Here is a 20,667-nt window from a genome sequence, read left to right as displayed (position 1 = left end):
ATAATCGAGGCTTATCAAATATCAAGAAGACTACCGTACTTCGGAGAATATGTGCATTGGTTCAGGGTAAATAATGAACGAGATGGTCTTTTGTAGTTATGAAATGTAAACAAAGTAGCCATATACTCATGTTCGTGATACATTTAGATTTGAAATCTCATATTTCACAATATGTGTATGACATTTATATGTTCTCATCTCGCAAAATGTAAATGCACGAGGTTCTTTTTTATTGTAGTCTTGCACATACATTTACAAGCCAATTGTAAATTATAAAATCTCTATCTGTTTGTTCCAGCCAAGTATGGACGGATTTATATCGCTCGATTTCCAACCATTGTACAACCAATATGGAGGTGAAAATGCCAGCGAGTGGAAGACAGCTGTTCAGAACCACAGGGTACTCGCTCCACTATGGACTAATATCGACAGCAGAAATATAACAGACGGTGGTATGTGGATCCATGTGTTTACCGACCACCAAAAGAACAATGAAGACATTCAGAAGATTCAGGACCTTATCCACATGTACACAAACCAGACCGAGTTCAACGTCAGTGTTGCCTTGGTCGCCACGTGGAAACACGTTACTGTCCATTCGCCCTACGAACCCGGATATGAGCTGGTTAAACATCAGGTACCATACGAGTATAAATAACTTTGTTGTCTGAAGTGTTTACCAATATTTGTTTTCTTGTTATTCCTTGATGCTAACTTCAATGTAGATGTAATATTTACGATACTTTATTTCACAGAACTTGTCGATGCAGTGCATACTTGTGTCAGACGAGCTGTACACGTACCTCATGTTCAACTACGACCAAGAACAATTTAGTATCAGACCATTACCGGAAGTTCCTGTTGCTAGTGGTTACACTCATCTGGATTACACGGGCACCATTCTGTCTGACAGGCAGAACTTCACATACCTAAACCAAGCAACCAATGTAATTCAAGGTACTCGCTAATTATAAAAACTATTAACGTATAACTTGTTTTGCTCAAGTTGCTTGGCGTTTTATAAGTTTACCAGACTGACACAAATTAACGTTCTTCCAAGATTACCGTAAGATCAGTGGACAGTATAGTAAATAACCTGTCAAAATGCCATATTTCCGAACATGCTTTACAAGAAAGAAAGTAAATGCTTGTGCCTAGAGTATTGTGGTCTGCATTAAATATGGCGGATAACGCTGAACTTCTTATTTAAAAAATGATCATTTCGAATAGAATCGACTTTACTCAGACCTTTGGTGTCGCACTTGTCATGTATTTCGTGCTATTATGTAATACGTTCCACGTCACTTACCAATTTCCACGCAGAATTGTCGTTCCATCCTCTCATATTCAATCTCTCCCATCACAAGAAAATCCTACCAAATTTTGGTAGGATATTGTTCAAAGTATTATAATTATATCATTTTCTATTATGTTTTGAAATTAGTGCGTAAGTTTATATTCATAATAAAAACAAATTACCTAAATAAAAATGTAAAAATAACAACATGAAAAATATTGTACCACATGGATCGGCTATCATGACGTAATAGGTTATAAATGCAGGGATTTGATCCAGCTAGGCTGGTTCCTGTCAAATCTCTACGCGGAGGTTGCAATCTCTTTGCAGAGTTGTCGTTCCTTGCTCTCACATATACTCAAGCGTCGGAAGCACGCTTGATAACCAATGTGAATCATCATGTAATACAAACCAAAACATAATTATTGCTTTTAAAATAAGTCAGATATTCACGATCACTTTCCATGTCATAAACGCAAGGCTACTTTTGGTGAACTAAAATTCATCGGCAGATAAACTTTCATAGTTTGTTCTCGGATCTTTAGGTGTACTCATTATATTATTTATGATGTCAGTTTATCCTTCAATATTATTTTCGGGAGATATAGCCCTCCATAGGACTGACTTGTTGAGCTCTGAGGTACATTGACTTAGAGCTCATAGAAGTATACCACATCCTAAAGTGAAGCGTATTTCAGGAATTCGTTCTGTGATTTAAATAAGATTGAGTTACCTTGCTTTAAGAAAGTAAAGACATACACGTACAATACAGTTATTATCGATTAATTCACTGCATTTGAATAGTTTAATCGTCTGTGCAGGTCCCCATGGAAGATGGTTGTACAACGTTACTGTTATTACTCAGGCCATGACGAATGAAATCCTGTGCAAAAGATTTTCCGAAATGTATAAGGTTGAGCTCAAAGACTGGATTCATGAAAAGTTGGAGTTTGCACTGCCCTGTCCGTGTCAGGAGGTCCTAATGATGGAAGTAAGTAACAAAACAATAAGTTTCTGAATGTATTAAAGGGACCTTTTCACAGATTTTGGCATGTTTTGAAATTTGTCATTTAATGCTTTATATTGATAAATGTAAACATTTGATCTAAAAAGCTCTAGTAAAAATCAAGAATAATTAAAAAAAAAAAGAAAACATCAGCAGGGCTCGAACCACTGACCCCTGAAGTCCTGGAGTAAAACGTCTTCCACTTTCACCACTAAACCATCCTTCCTCATACAATGAAAGATGTAATGTATACCTTATATAAGCAACTCTCGTAGATTCACAACATATAACGACAACAACAAAACTCTCCAAAGTATTCAATCGTTTCGCGTTCCAACGCTTTATAATTTTCAAGTTTTTAAATCGTCAAAAGATGCCTATAATTATAATGGCTATATAAGAGCATGATAAATTTTCAGTATTACTGTTTCCTCACAAATATCATAACTGAAACGAAAATTTGCGAATCTGAAACAACTTTTTTCAATGTTGTCAATTTACCAAAACGTGAAAATGCCCCTTTAAATGAAATTAAGGTGATATCTGTAGTGCTACTGTAACAGATTTCTCGCTTACGCCGAAATCAGAAACAGTCGGTTTTTGTTTATTAAAATGCCAATATAATTGTGTAGACATTTTAACTAACAATGTGTATAGATATTTGATAAATCTGTCTATTAATTATCAATTAGAAGAAACAAGAAATGATTGTGTCGGTAACAAATAGAAGCCTAATTTAAATAAGGAAATATAAGCTCCCTAAAGTTTGCTATTAATTGTTCGTGTATTCATATTATGAACAAGTTAGCTATTCATCACATTTAATTATGTTCTTATCAACTTAACATAAACATTGCAAACAGGGTGAGAAATGCATGTCAAATGAGAAATGAGTTTGGTCTTTTATGAATTAAAGCATTTTTTTGTATTTTATTGGTCGTGCCGCGTATGTATGTCAAGTATCATATAAAATGTGCATTGATATAACATCTTGATCATGACTCGCAATCAATCAGTAACTAACATTAATCATAACTGAATTAGTAACTACTTTTGGACAACTATCATTCCCATAAAGGCTTCTTTTAGAAAATTTAATTGCCGTTATATTTTCGTTTTTTTCCCGTTAACACATAAAAAGTAATCTCAGTCTAGGACACCAAAAACATTTAAACATCTAAAGATAATTTAACTGTGCAGATCTTATAGAATTAACCAGACAGTCTCAAAACAAAGTGGTATTGAAACCTCAATTAAAGTTCGTTAGAAAACTGCATAAGCAGTTTGCCAATTCATATTATTGTGTCGTACATTACTCTTAAACGTGTATACAATACGCAATATAACACAAAATTAGAAGTGGAAAATCAACAAAGATATGCGTTCGCAAAGAAACGCGGACATAACGTCAGTTTTCAGTTGTGAAATGTGATTTCTTTTCCATTGATTACAGGACTACACTTTCACCCGCAATGACGCCCTACGCCCTGGGTTTGGAAGCCACATGACATGCTACGAGTCCTGGTTCTTTAGCGCCTATGGCATCAAACAGAAATGCTGCTACATGTGAGTTAGCACGTTAAATAGTTTAATCCATGTTTAATCCATGTTGTATGTCCCGGTATTATGCAGGATCGAAGATATGTGGATCACGTATTAACCAGTCTTTATTAAATTAGAAGTTTGTTAAGTAACAGTTTTAATCGGGTCCCTCGCCGTTACCGTTCGAAAACTTTGCTTGAAAAAGTATCATGTTCTTCTGTGTTGTGTCTTTACTGAGACACGGCGGCGTCCCGCAACTCAGTATTTTTAGATTAGGTTTTATTTTGCGTTGGTATTGTTGATATACCGTAAGCTTCAAATTTTCGTCGTATTTACTAGGTTCAGCAAACTGCAGACCCAGTACCCGGGCGCAATAGCGGCAGAGTTTGATAACCAAACAGTTTCCGAATTACTCGAGAAAGGTTACAATCAGTGCTGCTCCCATGGTGTAAGCCCAAAGTTCTGTAACCTGTACCAGGAGATCAATCCGCCTGATGACTGCTCAAGGTACACGATCAGCGACGAGCTACCGCCTAGGGCAGACATCATGCCAGATGACCGTGGTGTTGAGAAGGAGCACAAGGCAGTGGCTGACGAGGGGATACTGGGTCACTTGGTTAAAAGAGTGCGAAAAATGGTTGGACTGTAAGCTATGGATCACAGTGATGTAAAAATCCACAAAACTGTGTGATCGACGTCTGATAAACTAGGAGTAGTATTGCTTAAATGTGATGTAGATTATAACAATACTATTATTGCAATCTGCATTTATTTCTATGACAAACGCTTTTGACTCGAAACACATTTCTGTATTTTTACAATATGCTTCATTTGAAAAGTAAAATTTCCTGAGGTTTAAGTTTAACAATGGCTATTTTGGCAACGTGTAACGCTTTCATGCGTTTCCAAAGTGTAGTATTATTTATAGATTTAGATTGAATAAATGTGTATTACGTATTGTATATGCAAAGCAATGATACAATTATGTGTATATATTTCATCTATGGGAACCGCAGATTAAGTAAGCTTGAATGGTAGTAGCACTGGTGTAGCCTGTAATACTTTCGTCTGCGAGCTGCTGTTAAGTGCATTACTTTTATAAATTGTAAGTCAGTGCAGATTGTGTGTGCATACAATATTATTCTTTAATCATACTTTATTGAACTGAATGTGGCGGGTATAATAAAAATAACTCAGTCTTAGATGAATTATGTAATAAATAATAGTATACGGTCAAGTGTAAAGATGCATAGGAATCAAGTCACGAGCGCGCATCGTGACTGGTTTAAACATGCATCTACATTCCTGACCGCAGGTTATTAAAATACAAATTGTATGGAAATGTAATATTTTTATTATAACACGATCTCGTTTTTTTAGTTTGTAATCTTAACGTAACGAAATAATATTACGTCAATTTCTCAATATGATACGATGTCAGATTCATTGATAAAAATCCAAAATTCAATATGACGACATATTAATCGATATCGTAGTAAATGTTAAATGCTTACACAAACAAACAAAGTTTACTTTAATCATGCTTACGTTATTCATAAATGTTATAACCGATTGTATCACTATATATGGTTTGTTTTGTAACATTTTGTTTAACAGAAATGGTTAGTTTATAACGGATTGAGCTCTTTTAAGACGTAAATTTTATTGTTCAATTTCTCCGATTTTTTTCGAAACATTAGGCTTCACCCATAACAATTGCATAATAATCAGCACGTGTACAAGAGAAAACAAGTGGTGTGTTATGTACGATATCTACTTGCTTTATGACAAAACGCATGGATGAGATTAAATACAGTCAAGAGTTCCACTAAAAAATATCGAAATCTTTGACGTTGCATTGTTTGATCATAAGAACATATGCATTAAAGTAGGTATTTAAAGATTTCTTGCTAATGGCTTTTTTAGTTTTTATGCCCACGATAGGGTGGCAAATAGCAGTTGAACTGTCAGTCAGTCTGTCTGTCAGTCCGTGATTCCGTCCGATAACTTTGACATTGGCCAAAACTTTTGCAATATTGAAGATAGCAACTTGATATTCGGCATACTTCATACATGTGTATCTCATTGAACTGCACATTTTCAGTGGTGAAAGGTCAATGTCATCTTATAAGGTCAAAGGTCAATAAAACAAATCCAAGGGAAGAAATAAGCTTTAAAGGGAGAAAATTATCTGTACCTGCCAAATGATGAAAAAAATCAAAGTGGCGAAGTAGGGGTCATTGTGCTTCTGACAAACACATCTCTTGTTTTAACAAATATTGCCGGGTTAATAAAAAAAGTGTCTCAAACCATTATTTGCATCAGTACGTATGTGTTAATAAGCAATACATATATTATCAATCACATTTTTTTCATAAATGTCCCATGATTTGGTTATTTTGTAGAACACAAAACACATGTTCTTTATGATGCGTCTGTATTAATTTAGTAATATTATTTACTAACATAATGTATATTATTGATAAAAGCAAGCACATTATTAAAAAAATCATCAATGCATAAATTTAAAATGTAAAAAAAACACGTCAGAAAAATATTTGCCTATATTACTTTATTACTTCCATTTTCTACACATACAGTCAAGATGAACATATCAATGGACACAAAAAGTGAAGCAGAATATTTATTTTAAAAAATTGACCAATCACACAGATATATCAGAGGACGTGTAAAATCGTGTTTGGAAAGAGATGAAGGATCACAAAAAGTGCAGGTCAAAGGGACAGGGAGGAAAGCCATCAAAAACTTGTAATTAAGGTTTAAGTCCATATACTTTCCATTTGCCATTTACTTATTACAATAAGTTATTAAATGTCATCAGGTTTTCACATTTTTGTGTTGATCAGCCTAAAGGGACAGAAAGGGGTACCAAAACAAGTAGGACGCAGAGCCCTATTTGCATGATATCTTTCAATAATGTGAACATGGGTTCACTAGGAAATTCTATACATGTTAAGACATTAAATATTACACACAATGCAAAATGTGCATTTCATAACAATATATGGCATAAAATAACAATTACAACACAGAATTCAAAATATGTTTAAAATGTACATTGTTCCTGTTCATACAAGATGTTAACTTTTTCTCTTCATCTTCTAAAATCTACGTGAGAGGTCATCAAAGTCTCTGTCCTCGGCCCCAGAGGTCATGGAGCCCGGGGAGTTCAGGCAGGATACTGTTGTGTACGACTGGGAGTTCTGGGAAACTGTCCTCATATCCTTCACCACCCTCTGAAAGAGGAAATAGATGAGATTTGATGATGATGTACTACAAACATTTCTGTGCATCTTTTGGCCAATCACATTGATTAATTGGTAAATTTAGAAACTGATTAATTACAAGCAGATTTTTTAATTTTCATTTAATGACTCTGTTCTTGTTCTTGATCTTTAGTTATGATTATTGAATCAAAATAATTTATCGTTTTTGGTTTAGAACCACTGAACAAAAATGTGTGTTTGTCAACAAAACTTGTAAAGTAGAGATTTTTTCCTTTTTGGGATGGCATTTTTCCACTCTGGCATAAATCTGTGATCCATTTTCTCTTAAACTGCCTTTAAATAAAACAAAATTATGTGCATGTGTAAATAAGTGGAATTCCACAGAGCGTCTCAAATTTCCACCGGAAGACATATGACCTAACTATTGGTTTGCAAACGTTGCTGGACAAATACAATTTTAAATTGCTATATACACATGTTGTAATGAAGACGGAAAAATGGAGAAATGACATTACAATTCAGGGCAAAGATGACAATGAAATGTTATTTGGACGTCATATTATTAAAGGGATCTTTTCACGCTTTGGTAAATTGACAAAATTGAAAAAAGTTGTTTCAGATTCGCAAATTTTCGTTTTAGTTATGAAATTTGTGAGGAAACAGTAATATTGAACATTTACCATGGTCTAATATAGCCATTATATGCATCTTTTGACGATTTTAAAACCTAAAAATTATAAAGCGTTGCAACGCGAAACGATTGAATAATTTGGAGAGTTCTGTTTTTGTCGTTAAATTTTGTGAAACTACGAAGATTGCTTATATAAGGTATAAAATACGTCAAGTATGTGTACTTGGCGGAATAGCTCAGTAGGCTAAAGCGTTTTTACTTCAGGACTCTGGCAGGACTCCAGGGGTCACTGGTTCGAAACCTGATCCGGGCAATGTTCTTTTCCTTTTTTTAATTTTATTCTTGATTTTTTACTGGAGCTTTTACGATCCAATGTTTACATTTATCGATATAAAGCATTTAATGAATAAGTTAAAAAAATGCCAAAATCTGTGAAAAGGCCCCTTTAATCGGGACTAATGAAATGCGTGCAAAAAATCACAATTAAGATTTATTATAAATTTACGTAGTTAATTTGTGTCATGGAAACAAAAGTTTTTGTCAATTGGAGTTAAGAAACACACACAGATTTTACAAGATTATCATAAAAAAATAAAAATCAACAAATACGAGTTGATTTATAAGTTAGTAGATCTGTATACCCTCTCTGCTTTAATATGTGTATACAGATTACTGCCATAGAATTTAAGTGAAATTGAAGATATGAAAAGGTTAGCATATTGAATATGTTTATCCTACTTTTACAGCGAATCCGGTTGATCAAAGCCCCGTTGATTATATTTCTGCTATAAACCACGACACGAAATGACGTCATGTTTTCAACCAAATGACATAATAAATCTAGCAAAATTATCCAGTTAAACTAATTTTGTTTAAATAAAAAGGTTTACTAAATAAAAAGTGGGATAAATAGCCAAGGCTCGTGCTTTTTGTTTTCTAAGCCTCGCGAGATAAACCTGATCTATAATCAACACTTATCCATTATTCTCTATTTATTCTACTCAGTTTAAAACATCAATAACACAACAATGACACTTCAGCTTGTATGCTTACACTTGTGAATAATTTGTCCACATTTAAAGTTTTCCCTAAATGGAAATACAACTGAATACACATACATAATATTTCCATATTTTAATTAAGAGTTCAAAAAATCGATGTTTTCATGAAATAATTGTTCATACCCTGATTATATACATACTCGAGAAGTTCATATTGGAGGTGTAGGGTGGCGGAGGTGGGTGCTCCTGACCGGCTGCAGGGGCTGATGGGGCTGCACTGGCCCCTCCATTATGGTAACTGGTCCCATGTCCAGAGGGCGGTGTATTAGGGACGGACGGGGGAGCTTTCCCAGCCTGGAATACACAATGTTCAATATATAAGCCTCACTCTAGGAGAAAGAGGGTTTAATACACATGTGTAAAGTATCATTCAAGATTAGCCTGTGTAGAGGTTAATCAAGACAACATTTTCTGCTTTTATGGAATTTATTGTTAAAAGTAGGTATCCTCTTAGCAAAAATCAAGTTTAGGCGGAAAGTTTCTTTTTACGCACATTAAACACTGTTTTTCCTGAGTGTGGCCAATTAGAAATAAAACAAACTATACATCCTTCAACTCACTGATTCTTATGCTACTTGGTTTGGAAAGAAATCAAATATATCTGTAGAAAAGGATAGCAAAATCAAAATGAAAATTTATAGAATATGTTTAAAGAATGCTAGCTTCACAATGACACAAGAGCAGTGTCCAGATTGTGTGAAATAGTTGTTGAATACTTAAAAAATAAATAATACTACTAATAGTGTGGACATGTCCTATGAGCTACATGGCAATCATGATTTAATAGTATCAAAACATTCAACTTTAAATTCTTTAAAATGGAAAGCAACCTATCTTTTATATTATTGTTAACAAAAACGTTTACTTGCTTAAGATACACAACCTAATTTAAGCGCCAGAACATATCCATACTCACTCCTGTGTCTGAATTAAGCCAAATTTTGCCTGGAGCAAATCACAGTACATCTCCAACAACTCCATAGTCTCAATCAGGTAATCTTCCCTGATGATATGCTCCACTCGGATTTTCGGCCTGTAATCCTTACCGCCAGCTACGTAGACTGCTATTTCTGGTCTATCTCTGTTTTCTTTTTCTCCAACACTTTTAAGCGATTTAGTGTCAATCTTAAGTAGGTTTTTAATTTATTGTAATTCGCCGAACTGCTAAACATGGTTCCTTTTTACCTTAACACCTGACCATAAATGAATTTTCATCTTCACATACACTTTTATTGTAAACTGGTTTAAATTGTCACAAGACTTTGGCTTATTTTTGTTTAATTCGCTAATATTAGAAACGTTGAATTTAATCAGTGCACGCATCACCGTGACATTGCCTCTAAAAGATGCCCCCGGGCTATATAATTAACAGCACGAAAGGCAACAACATCGCCAATCAAACTGTGAAATATCAATCTACGGGCAGATGGGAACTTCCAAGTGGTTGTGTACGAAAAGGTATGCTTGTATGAATAACTAACGTTTAATACGTTTCACTCACAATATTAACATTACATCAATGCTGTAGTTTTTTCATTTAACATACTCTTTAAGTTACGTTTGATTTTTTTAAGTATACATGAATAAGAAAACTCCCCATCGGCATCACTATAATATGAATACTTATAAACCCACGTTTCGTTTTGAAAGTAAGGTGCTTAATTATAAACCACAAATATTTTACCATGACCATTCCGTTAAAAGGTTACGTTTTTAATTTTGTATAAATAATATGCAGTGTATGCAATTCGCTAAAAGCTATCCAATGCCGGTGTGGATGTGAATGATTATAAAATCAAATGAGTGTTCAGTTTCAGATTGTTTAGACCAATAACAACCCGTTCATGCGAGTGTTAATTAAATGAACGGTACTCTTTATAAAGCAAACGCACATGTCGGGAGGGTTACCGTATCGACGGAAGAAACGACAATGCCAATGTATCGAAGGAAATACAGTGTCTTGTGACGGGATTATGGTCTCAAGCATTAGGATATGAACGAAACGGTGCTTAAACATATACTATGCTTGAAACGATTTTTGTTAGACTGTATGCTACTGTCGTAAAATATAATTTAAAAGGCTATGCCAATGAACATTTATTAAACATAAATATATAAATATCTGCCTTGGAGTTTACCCCAGTTGTATGCATAAGTGTTGTTGTTGTTTTCATGGCAATTGATCTCGTGCGTAAGTACATGGCCTTCAAGTGATGTGCATCCTGATTTCTTATTGATGCAACTGGAATTTTACTTTGTGTTCAATGTTAAACTTGAGCAGAACATAATACAAGTTCGGTACTTAATATATTGCTAAACAAGTTTGTCCCTAAAAAGTGTTTGTAATCGTTTTTATAAATGCAATTCCACGTAGTAACAATATCATGATGTTATTACTTTATTGTAAGACTTATGACATTCTCTCGCTACAAAAAGTATCGTCATTAAAATAAATGTAGGTTACAGATTTATGATGTGTATTATAATGTTACATTTTAGTCTGTGGATCAGTTGTTACCGCAAGACTCGCCGATTTAGTCTCCAAACTTCTGACAATACATTTTACGAGGCCGATGTCACTGTGAGATACCTTACCGCATATAGGCTCTACGGACTTTATGACAATCATAAAGTTCATGAATAAATACAGTGTCTTTCAAACGGATCCTCGCAATTAACATTTGGCGGTGAACGGGAAGGTAAAGCAGTTTAAAATTCGCTTAAAGTGGTTCCGTAATTACATGCGTTGTATATAAATGTGTGTAAAGATGTATTAAAACAACTGTATGATTTATCATTACGTTAATCGGTAATCACATTATCAGTTTTATTTCCGTTCTAATTCATATAATTAAATTTCTGTTTTGGTTAAGGAAGACTACGTTTACAAACAACAAAAGTTCTTAAGTTCTTAAGTTCTTAAGAACAAAATTCTTAAAGCAATACGCTAAATACTTTAATGTTTCATTACAGTTTCAAACAAGAACAATGCCATATAAATGTTAACTCAACTAGGAAGACTCTAAAGGAAGTGACAGTTGTGTATAAACATTAAAATGCAAACATTCGGAAATGTGTAGGCATCTCAAAATCCCTATGTCATCCTTTTTCGTTTTACGGATTATCTCGAGTCTGGATCGGATTCATTAGGTTTGTGTTAATTTGCATAATTTGGAGCGCACTTGCTTGTGCTTTCAGTTCGGTCCGCGCGCTATTTTTATTGATAACATGCACATTCAAATTCCTAGGAAAATCCCATTCTTTCCATGACGCAGATCAATTCAGTTATGTATTTCCCCACATACACTTTCATTTTTTGCACGCTATCTTTTCTTTCTTTTTTTGCTGAATTGTAACGAGCAGAAAGTCCTCGCTTGAGCTCCGATAATTGATATATACTGATTATTCATGAGAACAGAGTCATGTTTCTGACTCTGCCTAATACTCATATCGTGTTTGCTCGTAAATGTTCGGATATCGTCGCGGGATATCCAAATAGTATATATTGTCCCACAAAAAACGAGCATTTTGTATCTCCTTAAATCATTGTTACCAGACCACATCTAGCGTTGAACATGTGTCAATTGCTATAAGAAACACTGGGATCCGTTTCATCTTTGGTTGCAGCGTAGTTGCAGCAGTAAACTACAACAACAGGTTTAAGTAAAATAATAGTTGTATACAAATATGGATTTATTTGAGTTGCTAGTCACAGCTGTGCACATATTTTATGTTGACATATTTATAAAAAAAAATCTGTAATTTTAAAGATTGTGAAAATCTCATTGACCTTTGATCATTCAGAGCACTTTACACTAAACGTATACAACCGGCTACCACACTGTTAACGTAACCACTTTGAAGTGTACCAGCAGTGGTCTGTTGGATAATAATCCGCCAACACGCACAGGTAATTGCGTAATCAGCACGGTTATACAACGCTTACTAATGTTTTATTATATTGTTAATGAATAGGATGTTGTAACGTAACAGCCCTGTTATTGTTTTTTCTTATAGTATAAATATTATGTTATACAATATAATAATATGATAGAAATTTAATTACAGATAGATATAAATAATATGATAGGAATTTATAAATAAAATTAATTATCATAACTGTATGTTTAAATGATATGACAAAATCATGTATGCATATCAGAAATTAAAAAGATGTTTGAATAATGTAAGAAAATGTTAAAGTAAAATAACTGTTATAATTAATGATGCATCTTATATCATAATAATAAGTGTTCAGAATAGCAAGTAGAAACGAGTTCAAAATATTTGAAGGTTTATTAATCCTTGCATTCATGGTGGAAGTAGACTAAGTCAACAAATTGGAAGGTCAAATATAATATATTTAGATAGTAGAATCGAGAGACCATATATTTAACAAAGCATTCAATTAACGAAATGATCAACATATTGACATAGGATTGTTATTACCTCATATAGTCATTGAAATAGACCGGATGAAAGGGTCACCGAAAAGCCTAATTTGCATAGGTCATGCAAAGTTTTGCACCGGGAAACGTAACGTTAAAACTTTATATCATCACAAAGTAATCAAATTTTGGAGTATTCGACAGGCGTGTAAATACATGAATAAATTGGTCTCTCTAGTACATTTAGCAATTCAACCAATCAACAATAAGCACATGAAGAAACGGACACTTATGACCAATCAAAGTTATAAGGATAATTTTATGCAAATTAACTTGTAGACAAAATGTAGATGTTTTGGTCAGAAGTAGAACTCTGCGCTTAGATTTTGAGGTGAACGGGTCGAGAAAGATCCAATCATGTAGTTGTCAGACTTTACTTATATATTTGAATATATGAATCATATTAAATATTAAATTGGATTGGAATTCACATATGGCGTTGTTGTTGATATTAATAGAAAGGGACGGGCTTGCCCTATTCGCTATGTAGCAAAATGTAGTTAATGCATTCACGTCATTATGGCAATACGCGCATGACGTGAAATTCAACGATAGGTTACACACTGTTAAATGAAGAGAAATGAACTTTGTTTGTTAATGTGTGATCACCACGAACAATAAGCGATTACGTGACAATGTGATGATGTTCTATGACATTCGATATAAATAAACATGCATACTCAACTATATTAAATTGAGGAATACGGTTATACTACTATTATTTTTTTGGTCCAGATGCTTTTTTATTATTCTATAATGTAGAAGATAATCAATATATTATACTTTTTCAAAACCTTACTACGCGTGTATTGTATTGTTAATTTACACATGTCTTTGTCCATATGCATGCGTAAATGAAGATACTATTAAACAAAAAACATATTACATACTACAGATCACAACGAATGCGAGGACCATCCAATACCTACTGCAGTGTCTGGCTCAAGAAAACGGGCGCATGCCTGAACTTGCAGAGAGGCTATATTTGTATATGCAACAAGGGATAAAACGGCACGAAATGTGATAGAGAGAATATATGGTATTTGACTGTTGATGTCATGTGATATCAGACGAGACTGATGAGGCTTGCCGAGCCTTTTCACACGCCGTATCAGACGAGTCTCATATCACATGATATCAAAAGTCACCTTATTTCATCGGCTAGCGTCTGTGCATATTCCCACATTATTGCATAAACTCACTGGCGGGGTGCAGAAACTTGGCAAAAGGAGGGTTTGAACGGGAGAAATCGTGTATTAACAAAGCGATTCGGATTCATGTGCCGTTCAAGCCCTGTTATGTGGTTTTCATATCCATAATCTGGTCCACGCGCAGTAACTTTCCTTCTCCAGCCTTCGATGACTTTCCAAGCATAAATGGGAAACTGAATAAGCACAAGTTTCCTCATGCATGCAGGGATAATGACTATTTCAATCCACTTTTCAAATTATAACATCTGCACTCTCTTGACAACAGCTTTATTTTATTGGCAATATCACTGAAGTTAAGGTTATTTACTCAACACTTTCATAGAGTTTGCTGTAAATGTAAATGTTTATGTATCTTCAACGTTCCTGCTATAAATTGCAAAATAAGTCCTCGTTTCTTACTTCGTGCATTTCAACGTTGCATTAATCAACTGTTTAAACACATTTTAAATCGAAAACTGCCTATCTGGAAGTAAAGCCTCGTCATTTCGGATGATGACCGAGTGAGGCATATGTAAAACACAACCTTAATTGTATTGAAATAAACGGATTATTTTATCGATGTCTAATGAACAAGACATATTGTTTTCAATGTTATTTTAATTTATTTTGGTATGTGTGATTTGTTTACGCAATAAAATCGAAAATACACATTTTCTCAGACATGATCATCTGCGGGCGCTCTCAAAATCCGTTCCTGCCCTCGTGCTGCGCAGATGATCATGCCCTCGAAAACGTGTATTATCCCTATATTAAAAATAGTTCGAAAGTTAACAATAAACAAGAACATTTAAACGCACATAATTTAAAAAAAATAAACGACAAATCAATACTTTAAAGTTAAATGTCTGCATTAAATATATATTTACATTATGTTTATGATAACACATTTGTCATGTACATGTTATTTCTACGAACAAACTAACGGCCATTTTAAAGATGATCGTGTTAACACTGTCATGTGAACAATTGAAATGAGAAAAAAAAACAATGTTGAACGAAATATCAACGTCGTGTTTACATTGGATATTATATCAGTTACTTATGTTTGAATTTTGGAATCTCCGTAGTAAACATTAAGGTTTGAAATGTTCACGCTTGCCCCGAAAAACAGACCTCCACATGTCAAGCCAAAATGGGTGGGGAAAGCGACTGCTTCTGGATTAACAGTTGCTGAAACTTCCTCAGGAAGCTGATGTTGTGCGGGATTCGGAAATGCTGCCAGTTGTGAATGAAACAAACATGTTGAAATGGAGATTCTTTCGTTTTTCATGGTGTTTTGTGACAGCTTTGTTAAAATCACGGTTTTGTTGCTTTTGGAAATGCTAGTGCTTGCTAAAATATTGGAACGTTTTCATGTGTATGCTATTTTTATATGTGCTCGCCTGTATAAAATACCTACTACAAGCATATGTTTACCTCCTTTGTTTTAAGTGTCATAATATCCACGGACTTCAGTAATTTGTATTTTGTCCATTGAGCTAAAACATAGACCACGAGACAGATATAGACTGGTGGCCGTATTCATCCTTTGTATTGTTATATATTTTAGGATTACATGTTAACTCGGAAAGATGAGGTATAACCTGGTATTGGAACCAAGTTCACCCACACGACATGCTTCGAATTCTGGTTCTTAAGCGCCTACGGGATCAAACAGAGATGCTGCTACATGTGAGTAGGCATATTTGATTAACGTAAAATTAGTTAATTATTTAAACGTTTGTTCATATTATGGTGTGCGTGTTGTGTTTAAAATGTTCAATCCGTGTAATTAACCGTTACTTTGAAATACAGGTTCAGAAAACTGCCGTCTCAGTATCCGGGGGCTGTGGCAGCGGAGTTTGAGAACGCTACCATTGCATCACTCCTCCAGGAAAACTACTATCAGTGCTGCTCCCCTGTAGGCGGTCAGAAATACTGTCACTTGTACCAGCAGATCAACCCGCCCGATTATTGCTCCAGATACACGATCAGCAGTGAGATACGGCTGGAGGACAAGAAAGACACTCCACAGATTGAAGACGTGTCGGTGGATGTGGAGAAATCAGCCACGAATCCTCGAAGTCGGGTCGTGAGAAATGTAAAAGTTATGGAGACCATCCGATTCGAATATTGACAGTGTTAATAACGTGTCGATGTTTATAACTATGTACAGAAATCTGAAGAAGATGTTTGGATTCAGATAGAAATCAATATGATTTATCCATCCGGTAATCATATACATTGACTCCATGTGACAATTGAACGCTGTGAATGTTATGCTGTGGGCTGATGCGAAGTCGTGTTATGTAATATATATCGTTTCTCGCATTCATATCGTTCACATAATAGTTATACATATTTAGCACATGCTGATTTGTAATTGTAGTGAGTTTATTTTTATGATAATGAAATACAAAATAGGAATATGCTGAGTTGACATCTTCATCTGAAAACTTAATCATATAAAAATATCTTCAAATTTAAAATTCGATTCAATTAAGCTCAATTGTAAGTACCTGCAGGCCTCTTTAAGTGTGTATTTTGTTTTATTATCTTTCATCTGTAAGCTTGCGTTTAATATTGTTTTATCGAATGGACTATATGCAAACTGTACCGTTAAGGATGAGATCTAGAAAATAATACATTTTGAAAGTGTACAGACCACTGTCTCGCATAACCATGATGTATATGCTCTCCTCTTAAAGACCGCACACATTAGACGTTACTTTCTTATTGAGTTGAAAGGTTACGTTTAGTTACTTGAAAGCATCGTATACTTTACAGAGTATCTTTCAAAAGTGTATGGGGTATGGGTATTTCAATTTACGAAAAATGTCACTCTTAAGGTCCTATGATGACATACACATATATTGACCTACACATAAAATATTGATTTATGCCAAGTATTATTATAGTGGCGTGGCAAATATAACGGCAAAATATTGTTCGTTGGCGCGATAACGCACGTGTTATTTTTTATTCTTGAAAATAATATGCACAATTTTGCTGCAATTGTAAACAGCTGGATTTCTCACAACCATTTGGGTATATATTGTACGTTAGATAAATATACTGCACATACAAAACGACATTTTGTTTTGGGGTTGTTTGTTTGCCACATTGGCAATTTCACACTTTCGGCATATTTACCGAATATATATGTATATTGCAAAAACTATCAATAGCAAGAATTTAATATTTGCAATTCTCATGGACATCCATGATAGGATCATGCACCTGTTTGAAAACAGATAAACGGTCTAATACTATCGCTGAATAAAACTTCTAAAGGTCCACTTTATAAATATTTATATAGGGATAACAATTTTGTCTTTTGGTAGAACAAATGAAACGGTTTGTTTTATGAAGCAATCTGTTGATTCCGACTGTGAAACATCGGACAAACAAGTAACGCGTGAATAGCGATGAGCTGTGTTGGAAAGCATAACGTGTTAAATAGGAACAATACAAATAAAGGATGTGGGTACAATATGCAGACAGAAACGAGATCGTGCTGTCGGAATGCCCATCGCTCGCACTTCCGGTTCTCATGTATATACAACTTAGTACTCAAATTCGGTAAACATCTAACATAAGTTTTACATAAATAAAACTATTTCGCCTTAGAATGTAATTCTTCCATTTTTAACCATTAAATGCGAAAAGATAGATATACCGAGTGTGTTTAAAATTGAAAACTGACCGCCTAACGCCCAATACATGTAGCCAGAACAAAGTACAGCTTCCTTGACCCTTTGCATTGGCGAGATTTATATTTATTTTCTTTTGAGATTCGGATAATAATATGAGTAAGACAAGTTTAGTCGACAAACGGGACGACTTTAACTTTTAAATGATGAATTTTCCATTCCTAGACGGTATCATCCCGTAAGGTCCATCCTGTGGCATTTGCATTTCGCAGTTGGTACGTTACGCCAGAGAATGTTCATGTATTAAATATTTTAATGATCGTAATCGTATATTAACGAAGAAATTGCCAAAACAAGGTTTTTGTGTCATAACCTACGACGTAAATTCGCTACATTTCACTCAAAGTATGGTGATTTAATTTCAAAATACAATGTTTCTTGAAAATGGCATTAAACTTATGGAATTTCCCACCCATCATTTTATGGAGATGTTTTGAAGCGTGTTCGCAAATTAAAATATTTTAACGAACATATTTATATTTAACTTTTCAATTTAATTGACTCATTTTTATTAAATGGATAATATGTTGATGTACTTAAAAACACATGCTTGTAGGTTTTTGATGCAATATATCTTTCCTCTCTTAACAATTGGAATTATTAATGGAATGACTATTTTATATCTTTGATTCTAAAATATTCAATAAACATAACTGGTGTTATTGGTAATTCGATTTAACAAACAGTACTTCTTCTTTAATATTTTTATTTTATATTTTTATTTTAGGCCACGACTTTTTTTTTTATTGGTTTACAAAAATTATTTTGAAAATGGTCCATCGGGCGGTCGAAAAAAAAAAAAAAAAAAAACATCATTGGAAAAAAAAGTTAATACTAATAACATCAGAACAAAGACAACATATCTTTTATAACCTTAACACAGAGACAAAAAATCAAATTATGCAATGAAACACATCTATATCTTCAAATGAAATGAGTCCTAACAGCACCTTATGTAACATCAGGCAATTTTAAACACTCCATTACATGACATGCGTTCTTCTCCCATTAAAACGAAAAACTGCGCTTCATTTCCATAATTGGATGCGCACCATTACGCAATGCGATGCCCGTTGCATAAATCTTATATAAGATAAACTACTCATACACAAATTACCCGGTATGTGTTTGCTCTTACTCGACTTATGAGATCGTACATGAAAAAAAAAATCGAGGTAGATCGATCCATGCGTCGTCGCGGAAATGTTTGTCAAAGTTGTTGTTGTCATGAAAACTCGTTGATTTACAACGCAAAACGTCTTATTTGAACTGACGCGAATTAATTTAATCATATTTGTCAACTTCGCTTTTGCTTTATTTTGATAATTTAATCCAAAGTTTAATGTTAGCAAGTGTTTTTTTTACTGGAATTGTAAACAAGGAGTCAGTTAAAGTCTTCCAAAAATGTGCAGTCTGTGTGAATTGACAGTTTGACGTCATCAAAGGAAAGCCGCTTTCTGTCGGAAGCAATAAAGCGACAAATTTCGCGCCGAAAAAATTGGCTTCCTTTGTCTAGCAATCAACATGCCGAACCAATCGTGTGTTTGTTTCTCAATTGCAATCCTCCAATTTAATAAAAGCACGTGCATAGCTCCGCCTTCGAATCTTTTGCAGAGAACGGAGGCGGAGTTTAACGGTTAATTGAGCTAGTGTTTTACACAAGTTGAGTTCCGATTTGCCGAAATTACTCGGCCCTAAGCATTGAAACGACAAATACATTTATCAATGATTTTCCGAGATATACCGATTTGTTCCGATTTCCAAACTTTCTGTACAGTTCCTATAAACTATGGCGGACGTGTTTACAAAATTCCTAAACACATATATCGTAAATAATGGCAGTGTTTTATTGGATTATTTATACTTATTATCAAATACTATCGGGTTTGTTTAATATAATTAACATGTTAAACAATATAGTTGCGTCACAGACACGGAAATAAATTTTGATGGGGTCGACATTTGACTGACGCTGATTTTCTTATTGTCTGTAATTTTTACCCGAAATAAATTTTGAGAAGTGCCCATAAAAGGACTGGTACATAATGTGTCACATTGAAAAATATCCCGATCTCTGCAATATATGTGAACCAATCGTTGATTGTACTTACTTGATTTTATTCGCAATCGTACTCAAACCGGATCGTTTTTTTTCTCGTTTCGCTCGTTTTGCAGTGCGGTCGGGAATAAAATATTTTAAAAAAAGACGATTTTCCGATTTTATTTTTTTTCCCATTTTCCAAAAATTAGGGTCGGCGGTTTTGTAAACCAAGAAATATAAAAGTCGTGGCCTTACAGTACTGTCACTTTGATATTTTTTGAAATTACATACTGTAAAACAGGGAAATTGTATTCTTTAAAAAGTTGCAGTTTTACAGGGATTAGAAATTGAACGTAAATATAATGCTAAAAATTGGTCATGGAAAATACGAGACATTCTTAAACAAACAGGTTTCACCGTTTTTGGCTATTCCCCGATTCTGTAAACAATTATCACTTTATACCGTTATTCAAAAACAGATTACGAGACC

The 20,667-nt window shown here is 34.2% G+C and overlaps 1 protein-coding gene across 1 annotated transcript in view; it reads left to right on the top strand.

Moving 5' to 3' along the window:
• Nucleotides 1-5,386, top strand: part of LOC127854087 (dendrite extension defective protein 1-like) — an 11,487-nt gene extending 6,101 nt beyond the window's left edge. Inside the window, exons 6-11 of the mRNA XM_052389079.1 lie at nt 1-66; nt 299-637; nt 756-957; nt 2,119-2,288; nt 3,757-3,869; nt 4,185-5,386. The exon at nt 1-66 is cut by the window's left edge and continues 59 nt beyond it. Coding sequence (XP_052245039.1) covers nt 1-66; nt 299-637; nt 756-957; nt 2,119-2,288; nt 3,757-3,869; nt 4,185-4,494 — 1,200 coding nt within the window. The 3' untranslated portion in view covers nt 4,495-5,386. The remainder of the gene's footprint in view (nt 67-298; nt 638-755; nt 958-2,118; nt 2,289-3,756; nt 3,870-4,184) is intronic.
• Nucleotides 5,387-20,667: the final 15,281 nt, after the last annotated feature.

This window comes from Dreissena polymorpha, chromosome 12 (assembly GCF_020536995.1).
Source record: "Dreissena polymorpha isolate Duluth1 chromosome 12, UMN_Dpol_1.0, whole genome shotgun sequence".
NCBI classification, from domain to species: Eukaryota; Metazoa; Mollusca; class Bivalvia; order Myida; family Dreissenidae; genus Dreissena; species Dreissena polymorpha.
The sequence above is the reverse complement of the archived record's forward strand: the minus strand, read 5'-3'. Positions and strand labels throughout refer to the sequence as shown.